At 53.5% G+C, this 25,934-nt stretch overlaps 1 protein-coding gene across 1 annotated transcript in view; it reads left to right on the forward strand.

Moving 5' to 3' along the window:
- Window positions 1–25,934, forward strand: part of LOC122387248 (wiskott-Aldrich syndrome protein family member 2-like) — a gene marked incomplete at its 3' end in the record, with an annotated part of 49,228 nt that overhangs the window by 9,162 nt on the left and 14,132 nt on the right. The window contains exons 2-3 of the mRNA XM_043377304.1: window positions 9,206–9,328; window positions 11,337–11,512. Coding sequence (XP_043233239.1) covers window positions 9,206–9,328; window positions 11,337–11,512 — 299 coding nt within the window. The remainder of the gene's footprint in view (window positions 1–9,205; window positions 9,329–11,336; window positions 11,513–25,934) is intronic.

A 25,934-nucleotide genomic window follows, 5' to 3' on the forward strand; every position in this document is an offset into this window, starting at 1 on the left:
CTAGCCTGGCTAGAGGACAGAGCTTACTTTGACAGGAGTTAGTGGGGGGGGGGGTAGCTAGAGGTCCGCTTATGCCAAGATAACGTCAGGCGAGCCTGGTACATGACAGCGCAGGCAGCCTGGTTGGAGGGAATGCTTACCGACTATGAGCCACTGCCCATTGTTCTTAGATGACCAAGACTGGACTCTAGGATCACTCACTGGTCACTGCCGGCTCTGAGATTCACCTTCCATCGCGATTCACGAAACTTCGCTGGTTGGTAACCAGTGCCTAGTAACGATCTTTGCATACGAGGCGCAGATCTTTGCATACGAGGCGAGGGTGGCCGTCGCATCAGATCCCTTGGGATGTCCAGATCGGTCCCGATTTCTTTGTACGCCCATCACAAGTTCCTTCGCATGAATCGTCCAAACTGTCAGAGTTGTATATTATGGTCGTTCTCAGAATGCGGCGAGGTCAAATGTATTTCAAATAGTCGACCTCCATGTGTGTTTGTTCGGGAGTTCTCCGTGTCATCTGCGCATGCCGCCACCGCGTGGTGAAGTGTTGTTTTAACAGGCCGACCACGACTTTTGCCTCCTGCTGTCTTTGGAGAGGGTCCTCACTATGAGGGATCACAGTAGGGGATATCTGATGATTCACCCAGCGGTAGCTTTGACACCAAAAGAATGCTGATGGGGGGATGCGCCCGTTGATAGGTTTAGGATATATGACCCAAATCCACCGGTACCAAGACGTCTCATAGGGCCATTCGAAGCATGATTTGCGTTGCGTACAAAACGTAACGAAGCTTATTTGTAACTAATCCATAGCTGCACACGAGCTTTGTTTTAACGCAAGGGCCAAGGAGCACATCAAAACCATTTACATGCATAATATATCACTGGGCAGTTAGGAGCATGAAACTTGATAATTTGCCCATGGTAAGTTACCTTGACCCGGTCTATTCCATCAAGACGAATGCACCGTTGTGAAGTGGCATTATGTGCCTGTCTTTTTTAAAAACCTCTCGCATATGCATGGCCATGCTGCACGCAAGCTGGCGTTTCTAGTAATATATTCAGCTCCGGAGGTTATGTACCACCAGGTTTTTGTAGTTACTCCGCTCTGTCCTATACTTTTCTACAGAGTTTGTAACAGAGAAAACTGACCCGAAGCGTGTTCGGGTGCTGTTTGGTGCCACACCCAGGTGTGATTACCGGCAAATTGAATGGACGTGGATGGGCCATACGCGACCCCTCGTGGATCATGGGGTGCTGAACTGTGCCCCCAATTATGGCCGATGAAAGTCGGGGACGGGGTCGGGGTGGTGCCAGGTGCCAGTCCGGCAGACTGGAAACCGGCTCTCAGACCAACAGAGAAAATTATCAGCAAATTACCGCATACGGGAGCTGAAGGCGGAAGCCTCCACATACATAACCTCTTCCATCACTGAAGCCCCGTGGTAATACTGATTGATGAAACACTTTCCCACGTCTACGAACCCTTTCGCTCAACGTCTTGTATAATTAAGATGACAAAAAGTAGAACGGGCTATAGAAATGAGCGGTGTAGGACTTGTACAGTTAGATGCCCTTGGAGACGTGGTAATTTCGCTGACCAATTACCAATCGTTTTTGCGTAGTCTGGCTCAGCCATCGGTGAGATGAAGGCTGAATTCAAACCATAACTACTGAATGTTGATGCAATCCGGCCAGACCGCCCTGAAGTAAAAATAATATTATTAAGCGGTTATAACATCTTGGAGAGATCAATTCAAATTGTTAAAGTGATTCAAGCAATTTTTTTCTGGCATGTGATCTGGCACTCGAATTCGAACTATCAGTCTTCCGTGAGAACAACTGTAAATCACATAGTTGTAAAACCGAGCTCGTTTCAAATCAGCTTCGATAGGATCTCACCTATCCGCAAAAGACTGTGACCCGTGCGAGGCCCCGAGACAGTCCGTCTCTCTCCCGCGCACCTCACGACCCCTGCCCGGTGTCGGTGCGTCGTCGCGTGCCACGGCTCGGTTTCCGGCCCGCACCCGCCGTCACTGCAGACTACGCCGACCCGGCAGACTGGCGGCCCTAATTGCCACCCGGTCTCTAAGTGGAAAACGGGCAATAGGACACGGTGTGCCGCCGCCGCCCCTGGTACCGGGGCCTGGCCTGGAACCATGCTGGAACCGCACTGGAACCCGGCCTGGAATCAGGGGCTGGAACCCTACTGAAACCGCGTGGAAACTACTCTAGAATCGGCGGAACTAACCCTGCACTCAACGGAGTAGAGAAACCAACGCGACAGCTACCGCGTCCCTCGCTGCATTGCGGGACCGTGTATGTATCGTGCGGATGGCTTCGTTGTCTCGCGACAGATTTTCCGAACATTGAGTTAACGCAGCCTGTTTTCACACCAAATGTTTTGCTAACGGGGCTGATCGAAGTCGGTATGTTGTTGATGGCATCTGATCTTGGACAAGAACTGTTTTCTTACCACGGGTTGAGTGATGGCATCACCCGTGAAGCCATTCGTTCGTTCCGCTAGCTAGACTGGGAACTCACGCCTTTCTGCTCGCGCAGGCACTCTCATAACGAGTCCCAATACCCAGCTGGTGCGTCGTGACGGACGGTTATAACGCGCCACATTCTCACTCCTACATGGGGCACAATCGACATTAATTAGAGGATGTACCGGCCATTCCCAACCGGCTGCCGCGATACGTCAAATTTAACGTGCTCTGAAGCGGCTCCACTGCAAAAGTACGCAAACTAAGGGCCGGTCGCTGGGAGCAGCCGGTCGTGTTTGGTGCCAGTAATTGGTAGTCGGTCGCCATTTAGGCCCCGGACTGGATAATGAGGTGTGTATGAACGATCAGACCTACTAAGCACATGTCAGATCTGTCCAGATATGAGCTCTGATCGAACACTGGCCGTTGTGGAAGGTCATTTAGGCCATGAGGCGGAGCTGCTATGTGTTTAACTCATCCGAATGGGTTCGCTAATAACCGATCGTGTGGGTTTGTGCAGATTTTATGCGGCTGATCGGACTGACTATCAATGTCGCTGGTCAATCCACGTCGTCCGCTGAGGCTGATTTAGAAATGTTGTTACGTCGATTCCCTCATTATGTTTTGAGCTTGATTGCTTATGTGGTGATGGCGCTCAAACAGTGGCAAGACCAGGAATTTCCAAATCAAATCCTTTACATTCTGATGGATTGTAACGTACGAGTGCACATATTCGCTCGCCTAATTCAATTTTCGCTCTGCACCTCGCACCAAATTTCATCTGCTATACGACATGATATTCCTGCAGAGACACTTATTCTGCGTCAAGCCCAATCAGGCACCCTCAGGAACGACAACAAGCGCTGTGCGCTTCCCCTATTCCCTATCGATCACCATTACGCGTGTAACGCCAGGACTCCGCTGCACGGGCGGAATATTCCGCGCGCGTTTCCGCGTTGCGCTGCGCCGGTGCTCCGCGCGCTGCGTGGGCCATCACGTCCCCCGCGGCTGGGACCAGCACCTGCAGCGCTGCAGCCGCGCCGTGCTGGACAGCCTCCAAATGGGCCCATATTGCAGCCAGCAGGGCCGTTATTTCGCCGAGTGGGGGCGGGGCAACGGTCAGAGCGAGGGTCGTTAGTTCTCGGGGGGGGGGGGGAGGAGAGGGATGGAGGAGGTGCACGCGTGGCTCGCGGGGTTTCAGATGCGAGATAACCATGTGTGTAAGGTACAAAAATGCGTGATGCTCCTAGGACGTTGTAGAGCTCAACAGAACACTGCATTTTCAACAGCGATTAACCCTCGCCCTTACATGGGGGGGGGGGGGGGTGGGGGTGGTTGCCACCCCCCGGGTAGTCTTTCTGCTCTGCACTCAACATTTTTAGAGCTAGAAAGCTGATTTTTCGCATAGCTGCTCCTCCATCCTTTCTTGACGTCCACTGAAAATTTCAAGTTTCTGTGGTTTTTGGTTTCGGAGATATGACCTTGTTTTTTAGGTCATGTCATGACCCAAATGGCCAATTCTCAACATCTTGCGTTGGCTAAGGGCCTTGTGAGCTTTTGACACCTTGATTTCGGCCTTTTTTGCCAGTCTTACCTCCCACCTATCATGGAACATGTTGTTCGACGATGTACAGATGTCAAGGTCAAGGTCAAGGTCAACCTAGGTCATCTAAGATAATTGCGTTTTAGGCAAGCGGAATTTACTTTTTGTGAAGTTTTTTTTTTACTGCATTTTTGGTAAAAGCTTCTCAGATCATTATTTCATGTAATATGGACACATACCCAATCGGTTCACACATCAGTATACACACAGACACACACAGACATACAAACACATATAATTGACCTTGACCTAACTTGACATGAAATGACCTCAGCAGCAAAAACCTGGTCGGGTAGTGTGACAAAGAGGTTCTAGCTGGCTTGGCACCAGAAAACGGCATCGTTTTCGGTATATGATAAGCAGCGCACTTGATATTCAACGGTGACCCAAAACAGCAACATTTTTTAGTTTGACCTGACCTGGAAGGTCAATGACTGACCTGAGAAGGTAAAACTGGGTATCATTGGATTCGTCTCTTCCCAAAGAATCTTTTTGGTCTTTACCGCTAAGCTCTATCTCCAACAGGAACGAAATGGCGCGGGGGGGGGGGGTGGCAACCACCCACCCCCATGTGCGTTCTAGGATGGGAAAATGGCATGTGCGGGCGAGGGTTAAAGATGTAATTAAACATGCAGTTAAAATTCAGTTAACTGAATATAACAGTGTAGCATTCCCTGAAGAGAACTGAAACATATTTGTACGTTATTCACTGCTGCTCCAAGGCAATCATAGCTATCCTAAGGATGTCTTCATTCTTATCACTTCTTAGGATTTTTGGTCACTAATGACTCTGATCCTGCTGTTATGTTAAACAGACGCTCCATGAAAGCAGACGCTCACAAACAGGGTGGGCAGAAGTGGTCACACAAGTGAGCACATAGGTATGCACACCTTCAGGAAAAGTTCCGCACTGAACATGTCAGGAATCTGTTAAGACGTTCGCATGCAATGTGAGTGGAACCTCGCCAGGCACACAGCAAGCCCCAGGGAGCATATCTACCTACGTCAGTGGGCTGCATTCGCTATACGAGTCGCAGCATCTGAAATCGCCTTTTTGGTTCGTTGGTCGCTGTTTTGATGCCTGACAAACTGCAAGGAAACTGAAGCAGTGCCATTACGTATACAAATAAAAATATGATTTATGTATGCCATCCGGGAGCTTATCTCTTCATATCATTGGCTCTAATCTCAGAGACGGGGATGCGAGGTAATTTGCATAATGCATATGTTCTTTAATCTAGAGACAAAATCTTCCTTGAAATTTCAAACACATGCACAGTTTTATCATACTAAATGAGGATGTAAAATATCGTTTCAACGGAACATAAAGCAGCATTAAAAAATCTACCCTCTTTCACCTCGTGCAGGCAGCACGTGCCGAACTAAAAATCAGTGACATCTCGTCCATGTGGCTCTTGGAATGGACAAATCCGCCTTCAATCACGCCCCTGTCCAATGTCCATCACGACATTGAGCTGTCTGCCTTTCTGTCACCCTACACGAGGCGTCTATCACGATTTACCACTGCGCACCAGCCCGGCTCGTGCAGCCGTGGTGCAGCCACGGCCGGGTCAGACAATGGTCAAAGGTGGCTGCGCCCCGTGACGTCACTGGTGGCTGGCGTGACGTCACTGGTGGTGCCTGTCCAACGGGGGCGTAGCTGTCAAACAGGTGCCCGGCTGTCTGTCAGACTGTCAGACTGACAGTCAGAAGCTCCGGCGATATTGAACGCGGCCCTGTCACATAGCAGGATGTGGTGCCCGTCATGTGAGCTGCAAAAACATATTATGTTAAATGAATTGACCAAATTTTTTGTACAACAGAACAAAATAAGTGTCTAAAATAAATTTAAAAGGTCCATTTCATTACTGTTTATTTCCGACGCTTGCATGAAGAAACACATTTTCCATGGATTTAAAATCCCTCGAGTTACACGCGACTACGTTTTTTACCTTTTTAGTTTAAGGACACGTGCTAGATCTCTTCAGTCATGCGACCCTAAAAAAAAGAAAAAGAGAAAAATGTGCTTCATATCATTTACCTTACATCCGGCTTTCTGACGTCTACGAACAAAGTAGGTCTGCTGCATTGCAGGGACATTCACCAGGCTACCTTTTGCTGCCCACTTCGATCCAATGTGCCTCGTAACAACCTGGTTTTTACGGGTGACCATGGTGGTGCAGGGCACACGGCAGCGACATTTGGGCGCCCATAGCTTTTGGCTAGACAGGGAATCTTGTGCTCGGCCAGAATATTTAACCTTTATTGTCTTTGCGCACGTCACGGTGGGCCCCTTCGCCCCGATGTCTTCCTGGACTGCCTTTATGGAGGTGTCACCTCACGTCTCCAACGAAGAGGCCCTTCAGTGCAAGGAAACCGGAAGGGGTCGCTCAGCCAATGTCCACTCCCCTCGCCGAGAAGAATTGTCGATTTACACGCTACACACTGTTGTCGAAATAGCACGATTTACACTGGTCGATTTACACGCTAAACGTAATGGCCGAAATTGCACGATTTACGAGTAGGTACACTGGTCGATTTACACACTGCGTGAATCAGAACCGTGAGGGTGCTGTGTCAATGAGTGGATGTCGATGGATCGCAGGTGCAATGCGGAACACGTAACTGGCAACAGAAGATTAAGTCCCGCTGAAAAATACATCTGTCCAGAGCGACGAGGACAGCCGAAAGACGCTAATAATCGTGATGGGGGATTAGAGGGACTGCTCACTCAGTAAATTTTGAGATTTGTGCCGGTTAAGATTTGTTGCGACGAGGTTTGTGGAGCAGTGCATCAACTTCAGAACCTTAGCACTCTTCAGGATGCTTGGGATTGTGAACAATGGCGCATGAGTGTATGGCCAGAAAATAACCAAATTATCCTACTGTTAACGCCAGACGCCTTGAGACCCTAATTTTTCGCGATTATTTTAAAATGCGTGGAATGATTTCAACCATATTTAGGAAATAGCTGTTTCAAGACCAGCCGAAACTTTTTCTTCAAATACATTTTGTTGTCACTTAAATATTTGTGGCACTTGTCATTGACTCGTAATGTTAACTGTTTTTCCATCCTGGATAGAGGCTTTCATACGTCATATGACATTAGGCTCCGCCCACGACTGCGGCATTGACCCGTGCCCATCAGCGACCTCTGTACAAACGACACACCTGCCATCTGTAAAGGACTATGAATTTCGCTGACGTTTCACGTGTATGAATCAATTGCAGCAGACCGTCAAGTAGGTAAGTGTAAGGCTCTTGTTCACTCTTGTAGGTATATGGGACCAAGAGGACCATTACTCCTTAATCTACTACTCACACATGCTTCGAAAAAACGTTAACGATTCCTAACATATGATTTTCGATGTAGGATATCTGTTTGGTGAAATACGAGCGAGCCTTATGATGTGAAGCGAAGGCAATTAGCTAATTATTGCGCTGGTCGATGGGTGCATAGCGATGTACAAATCAGGAGCTACTTGATGACATCCGACATCCCATTATCGCATTATCTGCAGCGCCATAGGCAGGTGAATATTTCCTACCCTTATGTCAGTTATATGCCATCTGTCCGTCAGTTGCAGCTTATAAAAAATAAAACAAATATCAGCGAACATATCAGCATTGTAGAAGCAACGCGAATTGAGCATTTATGGCTCCTCAGTCATCATGTCGCTCTTTGGGCACTGTCAGACAAGACGTTACGCACAACTCCGCCGGCTTTCGGCACCGCTCGACCGTCCCCGCTCCCCGCCACAGCGCGAGTGACCGCGCGCCGGCCCGAAACCGCCGCAGGCCAAGACCACAGAGGCGGGGCTTAGCTGTGACGTCATAACGTATCGCAGACTGACTGGTGATAGCCTCTACACGCCGGGTGAAAATCTTGCTCGAAATTTAACATTACGAGTCAATGAGAAGTGCCTGAAATATTGAAATGGCGACAAAATATCTAAATTGTAAAAGTTTCGGCTGGTCTTGAAACGGCCATGTCCTGAGCTTGGTTGAAATTCTTCCATGCATTTAAAAATAATCGCGAAAAATTAGGGTCTCAAGAGGTCTGGCGTTAACAGTAGCCACCGAACATAAGGTTCGGTGAACAGCCGCCCGCATCGCGGATCAGTAAAGCGCCTGAAGTCATCCAGCGTACCCAGCTCGTGATTCACGACCAGAATGTGTTTTTTTTTATTAATTCATTTTGTGTTGTAAACCGTAAAGGTTCGACAGTTTGCTGATCAGTGATCAGCCCAGAGGTTCTCTTGTGCACCGTTTCAGGTTGCACATTTTGCAAATATAAGCTTTGCAGTTCCAGCGAAGCGCGAAGGAGTGCCGGATAAGCCATGCCTCGGGCCCATCCGGTCTACTACCCAATACTACTCGGTATCTCCCAAATCGCTGACATAACCCGATGTACTGATGCCATCAGCCTATTCGCCGAAAATGACATCAGTTTACGGCGAGGGGCTCGTCACGGGGCGGGTTGATGGGAGGGCGGGGGCTGGACCCTGATTAGTAAACCCCACCACGACAGGCCACATCCTGGCTGCAGGGTCCTGTCCGTCTCCGGCACGCCGCAGCCTCCTCATAAGGCGGGGCCCGCGGGGCGACACTACTCGATCGCCTGTCCGGTACGGCGGTACTACATACTGCCGCGTGATGGGCACGCTGAGGTGTGGCTCGCTCAGGATCCGCTGGCTGCCTGGAGAGGCCCGGCGCGTGTCGTCACGACGAGTCGGGGGTTCGGTAACAGGGCAGGGCCACCCGGAGTGGTTGTCGGCCACCGCCTGCAGTCGACCGGCTATACCCACGCCCCACGACCGGCTCCGTTTTCACATTGTGCATATTCTATGGCCAATTCGGCCGGTAATGAGCGTGTGGTCGTCGGCGAGCAGAGCAGTAAACCTCAATTTGCAGCCGGCGTCTGCTAACTGAGGCGGAGAACCTCGGCTAACCAAGGCGAGGGCTCCGACCATCAAAGCGTGGCGCCCGCAAGCGCGGCAAACGGGGGAAAAGAGGCCGATTTTTTTCCGGTGCTGAGAGTTGTTTCGAGGAAGTGGTTTCGCTGCGCTGTTGGCTGTACCGTGTGCTGATGGGGATCATATGTCTTTTTCAGGGATATCGCCGCAGTGCCGAGCAGTGCAAGTCGAAAATGCACAACCTGATGACCAGCTACCGCCGAGTCAAGAAGGGCGTCGACCCCGAGTCACGCTGCAAGTTCTTCGCCGTTATTGATCAGGTATGTCGCGTGCGTTTCTTTAGGAACGTCCTCCAGTCTGTCTTTGGTGGAAAAATAGAGAATGTTGCGGCCCACAATGCGACAAGACTGACAAGTGCCCGTCATGAGCTGGCGATTCTGAGCTATGTGAAATCCGGTTTTGTCTTGTCGCCTTGATAAGCCGGCCTGCCCGCGGACTCAACTTTGGCCTGGTCGGGCTCGACTCAGTCAGGGGAAGTGGGGGAGGGGGTAAAGCTGTCAAACCGGCCCGATCCGCGATCTGTCATGCGACACATGGGGAGTGACGCTCAGCCAAGGCTGGAGAAACCTGCGGAGACTAATGGCAGTTCGTCACACTACACCACTTTCCTCTAATTTGCTAATGTACACGGCGCCATGCAATCAGGGGCTCTTTGGGAGCGCAGTGGTGTGACCGTGTCATTGTTTGTTGCCACGTTTTACGAGCTTCTACCATGAAGGGAAATTAGCATTACCGAACACGAGTTTGGACTCCTTTTTAGGTTCTTGGATGTAACGAGCGAAACTCATGCGCGAGTGAGGCCCACAAAGCTCTGAGCACCCCTCGTGAGTCGTGTTATACATCAGCGCCTAACGGACCACCCGTGGCGGCGATCCCTGAGCCATGTTGCGTCAGGAACAGGTCTCGGGACGCCAGGTGGCAGCCGGCCTGCCCTGATCCCCTCGCTGGAGGCCGACGACTTGCCATGTTCTCCTTACGCGGCTCATGCAAACGAAGACTCCTCAGCGCGCTACTAATCCCCTAGTTTTTCCCCGCCAGCTAGAGGTGCTCAACACAACTTTGCATGCCTCAGAGATTTAAAACAATGTAGAATACTCGTCCCGGAACAACCAAGAGCCCCGGCCGGATAAATGTGGATGCGTCGGGCTTTCCTGGTCCCTACACCAGGTCTTAAAGACGATCACGTTCTGAGATGCAGTAGGTTCCCGACAGCTGCGTCGTATGAACATGGCCTGCTCCAATGAGGCAATAAAGACTCGGGTAAATACATTCACACATTAATCGCATCCCTGTTCCCAGTGACTCATTTACTGTCGTTACTTTGACTGCATGCTTATGATCACGATAGCGTGAACATGCATTTTCCTCGTATGTCTTTTGTTGTTTTAATTACTGGACGTTTTATGGTATGGCCTCAAATATAGGTATGATCCATCAGTAGGGTGACATATATAAAATGATGCTTTGTTCGGAATTACCATCGACGAATGCACGCGTATTCTGCAGAAAGTCACGCTTTATTTTTTCTTCTTCCTGATGCGGCAAGCCAACGTTTCATCCTTTGATGGAATAGCGCAAAATGCTCCCTTATTTTCTCTTCCTTTGTCGGAATAGGATAAGTGATGCTTCAATTATGCTAAGTTTCTTGATAATGTGCTGCTGGGACTTCCAACACGAACCACAAGTCTTGGATCATTTAGGCATATTTCCCCCACAGTGCAATTCCATATAAGATTGTCTGGCTTTTGTGGTCACTGGTCAACACAGTTTACATACATCTTGCCGCAAAGCATTTCGTCGAAGCGCACGCTTACGAACTAACTTAATGAACTATTCGCTGGCAATATATAAAGTTATTTAATAAAACCACAAAAGCAACGACGCTGTGTATTCTCTCACATACCTATATAATGGTTGACCCTCGTGGCTGCGTTTCTCAAAGAAAGTCACGGATAATCGCTTTGCCCTAATCGTCATGCGTCTGTATTTGCTAAACTCAAGATCACGCACAGGAAAGCTTCAGTGCTACACACAATCTCAGTATTCGAACGCAAACTTTGAGTTTCCAAGAGTGCACGAACTCCTCCATGAATTCTAACACCTTGCACTGCCTTTTGACTATCACCGGCTTCACCGCCATCACCACATCACCCCATCATCTCCCTTTCACGTCGTCCGCTCTGCGATCATCCACTCATGCTGCTGCCTCGTGCCCACCACCTTCGCATCCCCTCGTCTTCCCCTCACGTCGTCCACTCTGTTCGACAGGTGATGATGTCTCCAGAGTTCGAGCTGCAGGCCGGAGCCTCTGGCGGCCCGGACGGAATGGACCTGGACGGAGGATCGTCTGAGGAGAGCGGCCCCAGCACGTCGGCCCTCTCTGACAGCGCGGCCATGTACCCGCACTCGCACTCTGTCTCGCCCGGCGGCAGAGACGACGCCAGGTGAGTTTTAAAGCCGAAATCCTGCAGAAACCTAGTGTTCAATAGTGCTGAAATCCTGAAGAAGCCAAGCCTGTATTGGTACCAAAATCCTGGAGAAACCTAGTCTTCATTGATGCCGAAATCCTTGAGTAACCAAGCCTTTACTGGTGCCGAAATCATCCGGGGGAGATTAAACCATCAAGTCGCCCTGGTCCCCACCGCTGAAAGCCTGCTGGAGAGGCCAAGCCTTCAAAATGATGCCAAAGTCCGAAAGCCTTCCCGGCGAAACCAAGCCACCTTCCCCTAGTCCCCACACCCTAATGCTGCCGAAAGCCTCTTGGTGAGAGTAAGCCAAGTTTCTCCTTGGTGTCATCATTTGTGCCGAAATCTCCTGGAGCGAATGAACATCCCTGGTCTCCCACTGGTGATGGTGTCAACGCCGTCTGTAGAGATCAAGTCTCTCTGCCGTCTCTGGTTCCATAATTGGTGCCACAACGCCGGAAGAGAGCGAACTCCTCTTGCCCCCAAAGGTTCCCAAACCCTCTAATAGAGGATCTGGAGTTTCGAAGCCCCAACTATGCTGAAAACATTAATGTTTTACCAACTCAGGGCGCTACAAAATGTGAATACTCTGCAGTGGTTTCCACATCCGTGATAGTTTCCTGAGAATCATGCAGGTACTGTTATGTTCCCCGTTAGGTAACGGAAACTAAAGATGCTTACAATTGTGACATTCATTCTTAACCTGCTTACTCCCTGACCTTTTAATGCCTAAAAAATATGATGTGAAGTAGGCCAATGCGCTTTTTGCAAGCTCCTTTGTCATCGGTTCTATAAGAACCGTGATGTCAGGCATGAGTGAGATTCCCGCTTGATGTCTGAAGCCAGGTATCAACAGTTACTTTCTTGCACCTTGCTTTTACTCCTGAGCTAACCTGAACACAACATTCAGAGCTGCGTTCTGAAAATTCCGCTCTTTCTTTCTCTAAACTTTCGTGAGTGTCTCTTCTGTGGAGGAATTTCCATAACATCATAACATCTATAAACTATGCTATCTATGGTTGATTACCAACTGCAACGGCCCTCACTGAGGGACCCCCGGCATCTACCTCCGTCGTGGTTTTGCTTAGTCTGTCCCCTTCCAACGACTGAACTCGAACGTCTCCCACGTGCCACTCGCAGTCCGGTATGCGGCCTCATGTTGGCCCTATCAGCGCCTGACTAGGCCTGGCGTTCCGTCTTGATCTACCGCCCCTTGGTGGTCCCCGACGGGCGCCAGAGCACTGCGCAGAGAACGCCACTTGGGGAACTTCGGTCGATCTGTTTATGTATACAGACGCACACATGCGGGAGGGACTTCGTCACCTCGTCGCTGGATCGAAATCCCCCAGTGGACATGTGTTTTTATTTCATTTGATTAAGATATGTCAGCCACGTTTTCGAATAGTTTTTGACGAGTCGTTTTCAAGATGTCGATGTAAAAGCTGAACCTGTGTCTATTTCTGACATTTTGATCGGTCCGCCGTTTTGGTTCATCCACAACACATACATTACATTCTGGAAATTCATACCACGAGGATATCCTTGGCCATATGCAACACTTCAAGCTCTATGAACAGTGAACACATATGACAATGACTCTCTTGTGCACTGTGCACCCTCCAGAGGTGCACGATCCCCACGTGTCACGTTTTCAGTGCAAAAAGTGTCGGGAAACACTGCAGCACCGTTTCAGGGAAGCCGTCTCGGAAAGGCACATGAGCAGGTCGTGCAGCCTTCCCCTCTCACTCGGTGAACCTGTATTAGAATCTTGTGGCCGCCGTGCCACTGCGGCGCCGCCGCCGCCCCGTCCAGGCTCGGGATGAGTTATATGGCATTGTGCGGGGCGGGGCCTGGAGGAGACGGCCGGCGGCACGCGCAGCGCAATTGTAAATTTAAGATATGTCATTTAAGGCACGTAGGCCGCCAAGCTGGCGCCTTCCGTCACCTCGTCGCTGCTGTGCAAGTTCGCACTCGTTTTGGGCGTGTTCTAGACGTTTCGTAACCTGTTGAATAAAAGGTGGGTCACGTACGACCCCCGGCCAGTCTGGGCCGGCGCGCGACGGAGGCAGCTGGCAATACAACGGCAATGTGGACGTAAGGAGTTTACTTCAAGCTATTTCGGCCTTGGAAGACTGCCGTGATGGGGAACGAGAAGGAGACCTGTGATGGTTCGGACGCTGCGGCTGATCTCCGCTTAATCCCGGAGTTTGACGGTGTGTCGCAGCCCGTGTGCGAGTGGCTGGACAAGGTCGAACTTGTGTGTCAGCTGCGCGGCATCAAGGGACTGCACGTCGTCGTCCCGCTGAGACTCACTGGTGGTGCGTTTGCGGTATATCAACAGCTCGGAGAAGATGAGAAGAAGAAGTACGAGGACATCAAAAGGGCCCTGACATCGGCGTTTGCTTCGGATCGGTTTGAAGCCTACGACCAATTTGAACGTAGAAGGCTGCGTCCAGGTGAGACGGTGGACGTGTTCGTCTCTGAGCTGCGCCGGCTGGCTGGCTTGTTCGGAGGTATGCCGGACGACAGCCTGGCCTGTGCCTTCGTGGCCAAACTGCCAGATTCAGCACGCCGTGCGCTCCGGGCTGGATCACGGATGGAGGACATGCCGTTTAGCCAGCTAATCGGTCGCGCTCGGGCCGTGCTAGCCGACGAGGAAACAAACACCGCGGCCGCCGCCGCTGGCACAAGGACTGGAGCACTCCCGGCCACAATGAAATGCTACTCGTGCGGGCAACCGAACCATATCGCCCGCGACTGCACGGCAGGCCGCGGACAGCGGGGCCGTGGAGGCCCCCGTGGTGGACGGAGCCTCGTGAGGTGCTACAACTGCAACCGGCAGGGACACATCGCCTCTGCGTGTCCGGAAAACGACGCGGGAGGGGAGAGATCAGCGCCAGCCTCCTCTCCTGTCGACCAGTGAACGGGGCGCTGCCAGTCGCGCAGCTGTCGGTGGACGGAGCGAGCTGCAAAGCGCTGGTTGATACAGGATGCAGCCAGTGTGTAGCTCACGTGTCAGTTTGTCGGAGGTGGAACCGACGCCCGGTGAGCGTGATGACAGTGAGTGGAGGGCGTTATTGGTGTGAGGGGTCAGGCGTGGCACGCGTGCAGCTGCGGTCCGGTGAATCAGTGTCCGTAGATGTGCTCGTCGTAGCACGTAAGCCACTGGGGTTTGAGTTCATCCTCGGGATGAATGGTATCAGAGCACTGGGTGGCGCTACAGTGAGTTCGGATGACCGAGTCAGATTCGGAGTTGAGGCAGCGGTGTCTCATAGAGCGGCGTCAGTGGCCTCACCCGGTGACCGGGTCAGCTGTGATGGTGAGAGGGTGTCGCGTGCAGTGGCAGCGACTGCACGGGTGAGTCACGATCAGGCGAGCAGTGAGGCGGCCCCAGCGTCAGGTGCAGCGGCGGCAGCTGCAGCAGTGAATCGAGCTGACAGCAGTAAGGGGGATCCGGTGTTGGGTGCGGCGGCGGCGGCCGCACCGGCTAATCGAGCCGACGAGAAGGACTTTGTGGTGAGCTTTGATGAGACAGAAAAGAAGTGGTCGTTGGAGTGGAAATGGTGTGGAGGAAAGGAGCCCGAGCAGCTGCACAATACAGCAGAGGAGTACGCGATTCCAACAGAAGCCCGACACGAATACGAGCGAGAACTCTCCAAGTGGGTGGCGAATCAATGGCTCGTCCCTTATGATGAGAGCGTGCACGGGAGGGTCAAAGGCACGATCCCGCTCATGGCGGTCATCCAACCGAAGAAGGACAAAGTGCGTCCCGTCATGGATTTCAGGGAGTTAAATACGCACCTGGACCCGCATACAGCTGACGCGGATGTTTGCAGTGAAAAAATCCGTGAGTGGCGTCGGTGTGGACGAAACGTGTCTCTCCTAGATCTGCGAGACGCTTACCTGCAGATCCACGTGCACGCATCGCTGTGGCCGTATCAGACTGTAGTGTTCCAGGGCAGACGGTGGTGTCTGAGCAGACTTGGCTTTGGGCTCAGTCTCGCACCGATGGTGATGAGAAAGGTGCTGGAAATGGCCCTGAAACGTGACCCGAGGGTGCACACCGCTACATCACCTTACGTGGACGACATACTCGTAAATGAAAACATCGCTACTGCATTGGAGGTGAAGGGTCATCTGGAGGCGCTCGGTCTGACCTGCAAATCCCCGGAGAAGGTGTCAGAAGGTGCTCGTGTCCTGGGCATTCGAGTCTGGGGGGAGCGGCAAGGACTGTTCTGGAAGCGGGACAACCAGGATCTACAGCCGCCGCCACAGCTGACGAGGAGAGAGGTCTTCTCGCTGTGCGGACGTCTGACAAGTCAGGTCCCGGTGTGTGGCTGGCTGCGTGTCTCCGCATCCTACCTGAAAAGACGCGCCACTGCAGCGACAGACGGCTGGGATGACGAGATCACCGACCCAGAACTCCAGAAAATGGTCATGGAAACGCTGCAGCGCGTGAAAACGGCCGATCCCGCACGAGGTCGCTGGGATGTCACCGGCGATGAGGGAGTCGTGTGGGTGGATGCCAGCTCCCTCGCCATAGGAGCCGTGCTGGAGATGGAAGGCAGCATCGTTGAGGACGCCTGCTGGCTTCGGAAAAATCCCGAGACACACGTGAACCTTGCAGAACTGGACTCCGTTGTGCGTGGCATCAATCTGTCCCTGGCATGGAACCTGAAGAAAGTGACTGTCGTGACGGACTCGAAAACGGTCTATCACTGGCTAACAGATGCGCTCTCCGGCAGAGCTCGGATAAAGACGAAGGCGGCGAGTGAAATGCTGATTAGAAGGCGCCTGGAGACCGTGAAGAGTCTGAGAGATGAGTACGGCCTCCAGCTGACCGTGAAGTGCGTTCCGTCAGTGGACAACAGGGCTGACGCACTGACGAGAGTGCCGAAGAAGTGGCTGAACCAACAAAGCGATCCTGAGGTCTGCGGCGCTGCCTTCTCGGCGCCGGATGTGGTCAGGATCCATGAAACAAGCGGACACCCAGGCATCGGGAGAACGCTGCGCCTGTGTAGGGAGCACGACCCGGCTGTGAGCAGGCACCAGGTGCGCAGTGTCGTTAGCCAGTGCGAAAGGTGCCAGTCCATCGATCCAGCGCCCCAGCGGTGGACACATGGTTCGCTGAGCGTGACTAAATGCTGGGACAGGATCAGCATGGACGTCTGTCACGTAAGCGATCAGCTGTACCTGACTCTGATTGAGTGCGGTCCGTCTCGGTACGCGATCTGGCGGCGGATAAAGCGACAGGACACCGACAGCATCATCACCGCTCTGGAGTCGGTATTCCTGGAGCGCGGCGCTCCGAGGGAGCTGCTGACGGACAACTTCACCTCATTCCGCAGTGCCGCATTCCACGAGTTCGTCAGCCGGTGGGGTATCAGCGTCCGGTACCGAGCTGCCTGTTCATGAGAATCGTTCAGTTCACCCGTTCAATACGGAAATGTTCGTGCGTGCTCGTGATCGTTCACTCGTTCTCTTACTCGCCCGGAGGACCATAAAGTTATTGTTCATATAAGTAAAAGTCTATTCTTGAATGAAACGGAAACGATTAAAATGCACAAAATACGGCGGTCACAAATGCGGTTCACTGAATCGTTCTCGTAGGGCCACGTCGGCCGCGTCGTACGTAAGGCCACGTCGGCCACGTCGTGCACCGGGCCGTCGCGCACCGGTGGAGTCCCGTCGAAGACTGTCAGGCCCCCGTCCCGTCTCAGCCCTCGTGGTACGCACAACACGTGGGCATGAGAACCAGGACAGAGGCCCGATGACACATATGTGAGCGGCGTGGCGCGGCGGACCGACCGCCGCGCTCCGAGCGCCGGGCGTCTTTGCGAAGATATCAAAAATGCCTATTTGCTCGCTAACATAGCCGGCCCGGTTTTTCGCGATCATCCGCGGAAAATCCAACAACTAGCGAGCAATCGTTCAAGCGTCCCGTACGCACGCACACACTCGTAACGATCCGTTCAACATGCGCGATATACATACACTCACATACAATACGCATTGCGCACTACAGAGTCTGGCCGGGGCGGAGGTCATTCCTGACAACAATCACGCGCCCAGTCGTAAAACTATACGACGGCGCGGTCCCGGCCGCCGGTCACTGTCACCGTTGTCACGCACTGACGCATGTCGTTAACTAGGCCCGGGCAGCGCTTGTCGAACAGCACTGCGGATCCGAAGGTTGGGACTTGAATTGTGAAAAACCGCCCGCCCGCCGCCAAACGCAAACACCGCAAAACGCGCAAAACGGACGCCAAAACGCCAACGCAAATGCCGCAAAAAAATCGCCCGCGAAAACCGCAAAAAAAAACTCAAAAAACGCAGCAAAAAAATCAAAACCGCCCGCATCGCACGCACCCCAAACGCCAAAAAACGCCCGTCCGCCGCAAAACGCGAAAACCGCAAAAAAACGCAAACCCCGCCGCCGCAAAAAAAAACCGCATCGCCCGCCGCCAACCGCGAAACGCCGCAAAAAACGACCGCCCGCCGCAAACCGCAACACCGCAAATAACGGCCGGCCGCCGGCGACCGCAAAACGCTGCAGAAAGCCGCCCGCCGCAAACCGCAAAACGCCGCAAAAGAAACGGCCAACCGCCACACACCGCCGCAAAAACGGCCGCCCGCCGCCAAACGCAAACACCGCAAAAACACCCGCATCGCCCGCCCGCCCGCCGCCAAACACAAAAACCGCAAAAAACGCAAACACCGCCGCAAAAAAAACGCCCGCAACGCCCGCCGCCAACCGCAAAACGCCGCAAAAAAACGGCCGCCCGCCGCCAAACGCAAACACCGCAAAAAAAAAAACGCAAAAACGGCCGCCCACCGCCTAACACCGGAAAAACGCAAACACCGCCACAAAAAAACGACCGCCGTCCGTTAAACGCAAACACTGACGCCATTGACCTCTATTGACCTCTATTAGGTATTATAGAGGTCAATGACTGACGCATTAAGACAAATATGGCGCTCTGCGGCAAATGTGGTGCATTCATATCTGCCGTTTAAGCAGCCATCCCTTAATTACAGCGCATCCTAATCGTCCAATGTTCGACAAAGATACGCACATTCTGCGATTTGCGGCAAAAATGGCGCTTTGAGACAAACGTGGCGCACTGAGTCAAACGTGGCGCATTTGTTCCTGTCGCTTAACATTTCATCCACCCACCAAATTCTAGCCTAATCGGACTTAAACTGACAATGTTATGCACATTTGAATATTTCACTGTAAGATATCTCCGCAAAGGAGGTGCCCAAATTTGCACGTGTGCCATGTGACCGCCGGTGGTGTAAGCAGGACTTGTCCCCTCACTGATTGCACCATTTCAGTGTTCCTGGCTTGTGCTGTTTTCGTGCTCTAAGGCCACAAATCGGCAAACACACGATAATCTGGGAGGTACGCGACTCAAACACGTGGCCACGTGGCACGTGCCGGACCTCTGATAGCTTCACCGCTCACGCCACGTGATGACCCATCGACGTGGCCATCAGCATGTAAAAGATGACCCCGGCCGGTGTCACCGTCTCTGAACAGTGGACGGCTAAACTCGAAAAACGGGAAAATTTAGGGAAATTTCACCTTTGAATATATAATTTCCCCAGAATTTTGAATTTTTCATTTTACAAAAAATCCGAGATAGCAGTTTTTTAGCCCCCTTCATTCTGTGCCTATACCCGTTTTCAGATCGACCCTATCATAAAACCTGACGGCCTGACGGCTATTTCCCCCATTCCTTGCATTTCACAATGCTAGTATATTTAAGCACCAAAATTGACCCCGTGCCACGGCACGTGCAATAGCACGTGGGCCACGTGACCACTAGTGCGACAAGCTGGACTCATCTGCTCACCGGCTGCACTGATTTGGTGTCGCTAGGTGGAGTGGTTTCCACGCCATAGGACCCCCAGTTGGCCAATGTCGCATTTACCACGAGGTTACCCCATCAAACACGTTTGCACGTGGCACGTGCTTTTCAATCGCCCCATATCTGACCCATACCACGTGGTAGCCGACACCCCGGGACACAACATATTCGAACATTTTCAAAATCTAACGTGGAAATTTTTGGCAAAATCGATTTGAAAATAATTTTTCGAAAATGCCATAGGCTCAACATGGGGTAACTGTCGGCGTCGATTACCCGAAATTTTGTCATTTATATTTTAAATAATTACCCCCAGAAGGTGAGGTGCCAGCCAAAGAACTGACCCTAAAAATGTGGACAAATATTACTGAACAGATTTTGCGCAAATCGCATTTTCAATTTTTCCCCATGTTAACCCTATGGGAAAATGCACGTGCCGATTACCCCAAAACGGGTTAATTATATTTCAAGCAACCGGTACCAGCCGGTAGCTCCCCCATAGGGGACCAAACGCTGAAAATGGCAAGAAAATCTAACGAGCCGTTTTCGAGGGTATCAAGATGTCCTAAATCGCGGCAGAAACGCTAAACACCCCCCTAGAGAGGTAGCTCAGGTTGGGATTTTCAATAGAAAATCACAATTCTAAAGAATAGTGATTGTCTAATTGAAAAGTCCCAACCTTCGGATACGAACACTCGCTCGAGAGGCACTGGCGGCAGTGACAGTGCCGTCACATTGCCGACACACAAACACCCAGCACCCAGCGTACAACACATAACACACACTGCATTACCGAACGGAGCGGACGCGAACAGAAACTAGCGCTAACATGGGCGTGGTACCATAGACTAATCTAACGCTGCGCACTCTAAGGTCGTAAACTAGCTCATTCGTAGACCGACCGGCCAAGTGGGCCGGGAGGGACACCGTCACAGTGAACGCGTAGCATCGTCACACGGCTCACAGTTGATAGCTAATGGCTGAACACTAAACACAAATGACCATTGACCGCGGACAGAGTGAGCGGCTCACTCTCACACGCACACACACACAGACACGCTTACACCGCGAATGACGAGGGCAGGAAACACTAATAGATGTCCAGATCTCGACACTGCTCGCCGGCGGCACGGCAGGGTCGTAAACGACTCACTTCAGTCGTCCCACGCGCGCGCATATTATCCCATCAATACTGTCCGTCACCGTCGCACTCGAGGCGGCAGAGGCGGTTGACAGGCCGCCTGTATTGGCCGGTGGCAGTCGTCGCATCCACGGCGCGGATACGACCTCCTACACCGGGGTCATACACTCCGCTCGTCCCATCGGCCGGTGTCCACGCGGTACGTCTCCGTCGGTCAGCCGCACTGGTTCGCCAACCCTGACCTCGGTCGTGTCCATGATCGACATGTAGTGTGCGGTCGGCGTGCGCGGGGAGACACTCTCGCCGCCGGCGTCGCCAGGAGCGATCCTGCGGCTGCGTGTTCTTCCGCTTCCAGCGACGGCCACCGACTCTGAGCAGGCCGCCGGAGTCCATGAGGCAGGACGAGAAGTCACCGCCGTTTACGACCGGCTCCGCTCGCTCGGTGACGTACGCTGTCACCCTCGTGTCGTCGTCGGAGAGGGCGGCCGGGCCGGACCGCGCAGCTGGACCTCGTATCCACGGTCCGCCGGGGGCGAGGTCCGTCCCCGGGCCGCCTCTGCTGAGGATGTCGGCCGGGCCCGGCGGCTCGGCTGCGTGACACCACTGGGTCGTCTCTGATGATTCCTGGGTGTGAAGGTCAGCGACTGCACTCGTTTTATCACTGACACGAACGTGATTGACAACGTGTTCACCATCGAGCACCGAGCGTTCCGACGCCCGCCCGGTCACCGTCCATCCCAACAGCGTCCTTACGGCGCACAGCGTTCCCGTCGGTCCCTCGATCACTTCCCGCGGCACAATAAGTTCGATGACGTCGGTTCCCAGGAGCACCTCCACTGGGCCGTGGGTGGCGCTGGGGAGATCCAGGTCGGCAAGGTGCGGCCATTTCTCCTTTGCTACTGTGCAGTCCATGGCCTTGGCTGACACGTTTAACGTCGGCGTCGTTTGGGCGTTTCGTATACGGTGTGCCCTGCCGTCGCCGCCCACAGCCTCGACGGCGAAGGATACGCGTCGTGACGTCGTCGTTTGGGTCCCACTCAGCGTACTCAGCACCAATTTGTCGGTGGGCCCCGAGATGCCAAGCCGGTCACACAGGTCGTCGGTGATCAGTGTGACCTGACTGCCCAGGTCGAAGAGTGCGTTCGTGGTGCGGCTACCTGCCGGCCCATTTACGGTGATGGGCATCACCTGCAGGAGAATATCACTGCGAGGCTCGGCCGATGCGGTGCCGACATGTTTGGCAGATGACGGCGTACCATCATCGGAATCGCGCAGCGGAAACACTCGTCCTCCATTGTGTAACAGCGTGTGATGACGCCTGCCGCAGTGCTCCGCGTCACATCGTGCATCACTGGGACACGTGGCGCTGATGTGATCGCGACCCAGGCAGTTAAAGCACAGTCCGTTTCTGCCGACGAACTCTGCCTTCTCACTCACAGTCAGCGCGAGAAATTCGTCACAGTGCTGGAGCTCGTGTGTTTGCTGACACATGGCACAGCCGGCGTTGTTCCCGTCCGCTGATGACTTTATGGCAGCTGTCCTCTCCCGCTTTACAGCCGCCGGCGTGGTCCGCGCCGACGCGGTGGTAAACACGCGTCTCGGGCGGCACTCAGCGTCATTAGCCTCGACCTTCGGCAGCTGCTTGGTGGTCACGTTCAAGGCCAACCGACCAGCTGACACATGACGGCGAAGCCATTCGTCGAGATCGACGAGCGTCGGACGAGTGATGCCATTTTCCACCATGTGCTCGCCCCACCTCCAGGCGAGGGAGGCTGGTAGCTTCCCAGTCACAGTGGTGACGTTCGTGGCGGCAGCGAGGTCGTGCTCGTAGTGCAGACACTGTAGGACGCTCACCGCGGTGTGGAGCTCACGAGACAGCTCTGTGAGCGCTGACAGGTCACCGTCTTTCACTGGCCGCGCTGTGAGCAGTCTTTTCATCGTGGCGTGTATCACACGGGACGGGTCACCAAACTCTCGTTCCAGCTCACCCAGGGCAGTGCTATATAGACTGGCGTCGCAGAGCATGCCCCGCACAGACTCTCTCGCCGGCCCCGTCAGGTGAGTCTGCAGATAGGTCAGCCGTTCTACGTCGGTGAGGTCGGCGCGGTCGTGTACCAGCGCTTTGAAGAGGGCTATCCACCGCGGCCACTCGATGGCAGAGCCGCCGAACTTCTCCAGCGTGATGCGCGGCAGATGTGGGACCGCTCTGGTGTCGTCACGGGACGGGTGCTGCAGCCGCGCCGCAGGTGGAGGCAGGGTGCCGACAGGAGCCGTATCCACTGGCGGCACATGCAGCTGAGACTGAGCCAGCCACTGTCGGGTGCGCGTGACTGACTCGTCCGTCTGTCGAGACACGTCCACCGGTGCCGGTGGCTCAGTTGCAACCACCGGTAGGCTGGCGACGGATGGTGCAGCGGAAGAACGAGGGTGCTGCGAACCCCGCTCCTCCTGCTCCAGCAGCTCCAGCTCCAGCTGACGGTATTCAGCTTCATCCTTCGCCGCCTGAGCTTGCAGCGCTGCCTGCGCCTCCGCCTGCTCCGCCTGCCGCCGGGACTGCTCTGCCTGTTGTCGGGCTTGCTCCGCCTGCGCCTCCGCCTGACGCCGGGCCAGCTCAGCCTTGGCGGCGGCGGCGCGCTGGGCCTGTTCCGCCTGGAGCTTGCTTAGCGCGGCTCGGCGGCGGGCTTCACTGAGGCCGGAGGACGCCGTACTGAAGCTCGCCTCACTCCTCGTGTGATACGAACTCCGGCGACCTTCATGCGATTTTGCATCACTGTCGTGTCGTGACCGTTTGTCAGACATCGTACTCACAGTTCACAACACCGCGTCGTCACTGTAAATCCATCACACTAGTTCACTGATATCCGGCCCGGAGGACCAGAATGTTCATGAGAATCGTTCAGTTCACCCGTTCAATACGGAAATGTTCGTGCGTGCTCGTGATCGTTCACTCGTTCTCTTACTCGCCCGGAGGACCATAAAGTTATTGTTCATATAAGTAAAAGTCTATTCTTGAATGAAACGGAAACGATTAAAATGCACAAAATACGGCGGTCACAAATGCGGTTCACTGAATCGTTCTCGTAGGGCCACGTCGGCCGCGTCGTACGTAAGGCCACGTCGGCCACGTCGTGCACCGGGCCGTCGCGCACCGGTGGAGTCCCGTCGAAGACTGTCAGGCCCCCGTCCCGTCTCAGCCCTCGTGGTACGCACAACACGTGGGCATGAGAACCAGGACAGAGGCCAGATGACACATATGTGAGCGGCGTGGCGCGGCGGACCGACCGCCGCGCTCCGAGCGCCGGGCGTCTTTGCGAAGATATCAAAAATGCCTATTTGCTCGCTAACACTGCCCATGCGCCGTTCGGCAATGGTGTCTCTGAGAGAAACCATAGGTCGGTCAAAACAATCGTAGCGCGCAAAGGCTGCTCAGCGGCGGAAGCAGTCTACCGCTATAATGTGATGCCGCGCAGTGATGACCTGAACTCTAGTCCTGCCAACGTACTGTTCAACTACAAACTGAGAGTGCCGGACGTGGAGAGCGAGGAAAAGTGCGAAGAGAGTGAGTGTGCTATGTTCAATGTAGGCGATAAGGTATGGATCAGAGACCCTAGTCGCCGGTGTGATGTGCCAAGTTCCATAGGAACAGTCACCCGACAAGTGTCGGCGCAGTGTGTGGAAGTAGACAATGTCCCCCGTCACGTGAGAGATCTGAGACTGGCTTTCGTTCCCAGTCCGGAGAGTGGCCAGACTGAGCCGCCGAACAATGACAATGACGACTCTGGCCCAATTATCTTGCGAGAGTGTGCGCACGAAAGCCACGGGGAAAATGTGCCCCCTGTGACGTACGCTGAAGTTCTACGCAGCGGCATGCGGGAGAGACGCCCTGCCGTTCTGACCCAGTACGATGATTTGTAGATCAGGGGGGAGTGTATTAGAATCTTGTGGCCGCCGTGCCACTGCGGCGCCGCCGCCGCCCCGTCCAGGCTCGGGATGAGTTATATGGCATTGTGCGGGGCGGGGCCTGGAGGAGACGGCCGGCGGCACGCGCAGCGCAATTGTAAATTTAAGATATGTCATTTAAGGCACGTAGGCCGCCAAGCTGGCGCCTTCCGTCACCTCGTCGCTGCTGTGCAAGTTCGCACTCGTTTTGGGCGTGTTCTAGACGTTTCGTAACCTGTTGAATAAAAGGTGGGTCACGTACGACCCCCGGCCAGTCTGGGCCGGCGCGCGACGGAGGCAGCTGGCAATACAACGGCAATGTGGACGTAAGGAGTTTACTTCAGAACCTTTTTCCGGTCACCGTCTTGGCGCAGTTATGTGCTCATGTCGTCGGTGTAACCCTATTTCAGTCCAGCTTGACTTGCTTTGGTACCACTCGGGTCACTTCCTGACCTAACTAGCCCTTCAGCCTCCCCATACCCGTTCCTGCGCTATCGTGGTGCTCATCTAAGCTCTCCGGTCGGCCCATGGCTCGCCCGAACGACCCGCTCTGTCCGGTTGGACGTCGTCGACCTTGGACTGTCGGCACCTCTGCACTGCACGGGCCGGACATGTCGGTATGTACGGCCGCGGCCGGCGCGCGCGTGGGGCGTGCGGTCCGCGCGGCCAGAGCCGCCCATGGCGCGAGAGAGCGCCTTCCTGCAGGCATGAGGCACGGGCTCGGGTTCGACTGACGTGATGCTCGTTGAGTGGTGAGGCCTATCTTGGTGAAAATTAATTAATAATTTTCGGTGCTAAACGGAAAGTCAGCGATAGCATTCGGCCAGGCGTTTCTTTTGTTTAACGGTGTGGTGTCAGGATTCGTTTGCTGAGGTTTTTGTTAAGCGACGACTTTTTATTGAATTGGGTCTAGTTTGCCTGGGATAAGACAAGCATTCGCTTGCATAGTATTCACTGAGCTGGAGTGTTGAGTGATCTTCGAGTTTAAATAGCTATTCTAAGTTGAACACATTGTCCTTCGGATAAGAAATGTTTGGCAATTCTGAAAGATAATTCAAAGCGTACGAACCACATGTTTCTAGAGCTGATGGCACATTTCCTCCCTACTATGCCTGGCGGCAGCTGTCGATTAACACCTGTGTTTATTCACAAACGCTCACATGTGCTGCTGTCAGCGATCAAACTTTGTTCCATTGACATGGGCGTATTTTTGGCCACATGTTCATTCAGCTGTGTCAACGCCACACGTTCTTTGTTCGAGCGGCGCTGGCAGTTTCGATGACCTAGTTGGACTCGACAGTTCCCCTCTTCTCAGTCAACTCTCGTCCCGTCCACACTCGATTATGGCTCCAGTCACGGCCTTTTCGTGGTCGTCATCAGGGCCTGGCCTTCCCTCACCACCAGTTACGCTATCTATTTTCGTGCGCTCTCCAGTTACGACATTTAT

This window comes from Amphibalanus amphitrite, unplaced genomic scaffold (genome assembly GCF_019059575.1).
Source record: "Amphibalanus amphitrite isolate SeventyFive unplaced genomic scaffold, NRLGWU_Aamphi_draft 000278F_arrow, whole genome shotgun sequence".
In the NCBI taxonomy this organism is placed as follows: domain Eukaryota; kingdom Metazoa; phylum Arthropoda; class Thecostraca; order Balanomorpha; family Balanidae; genus Amphibalanus; species Amphibalanus amphitrite.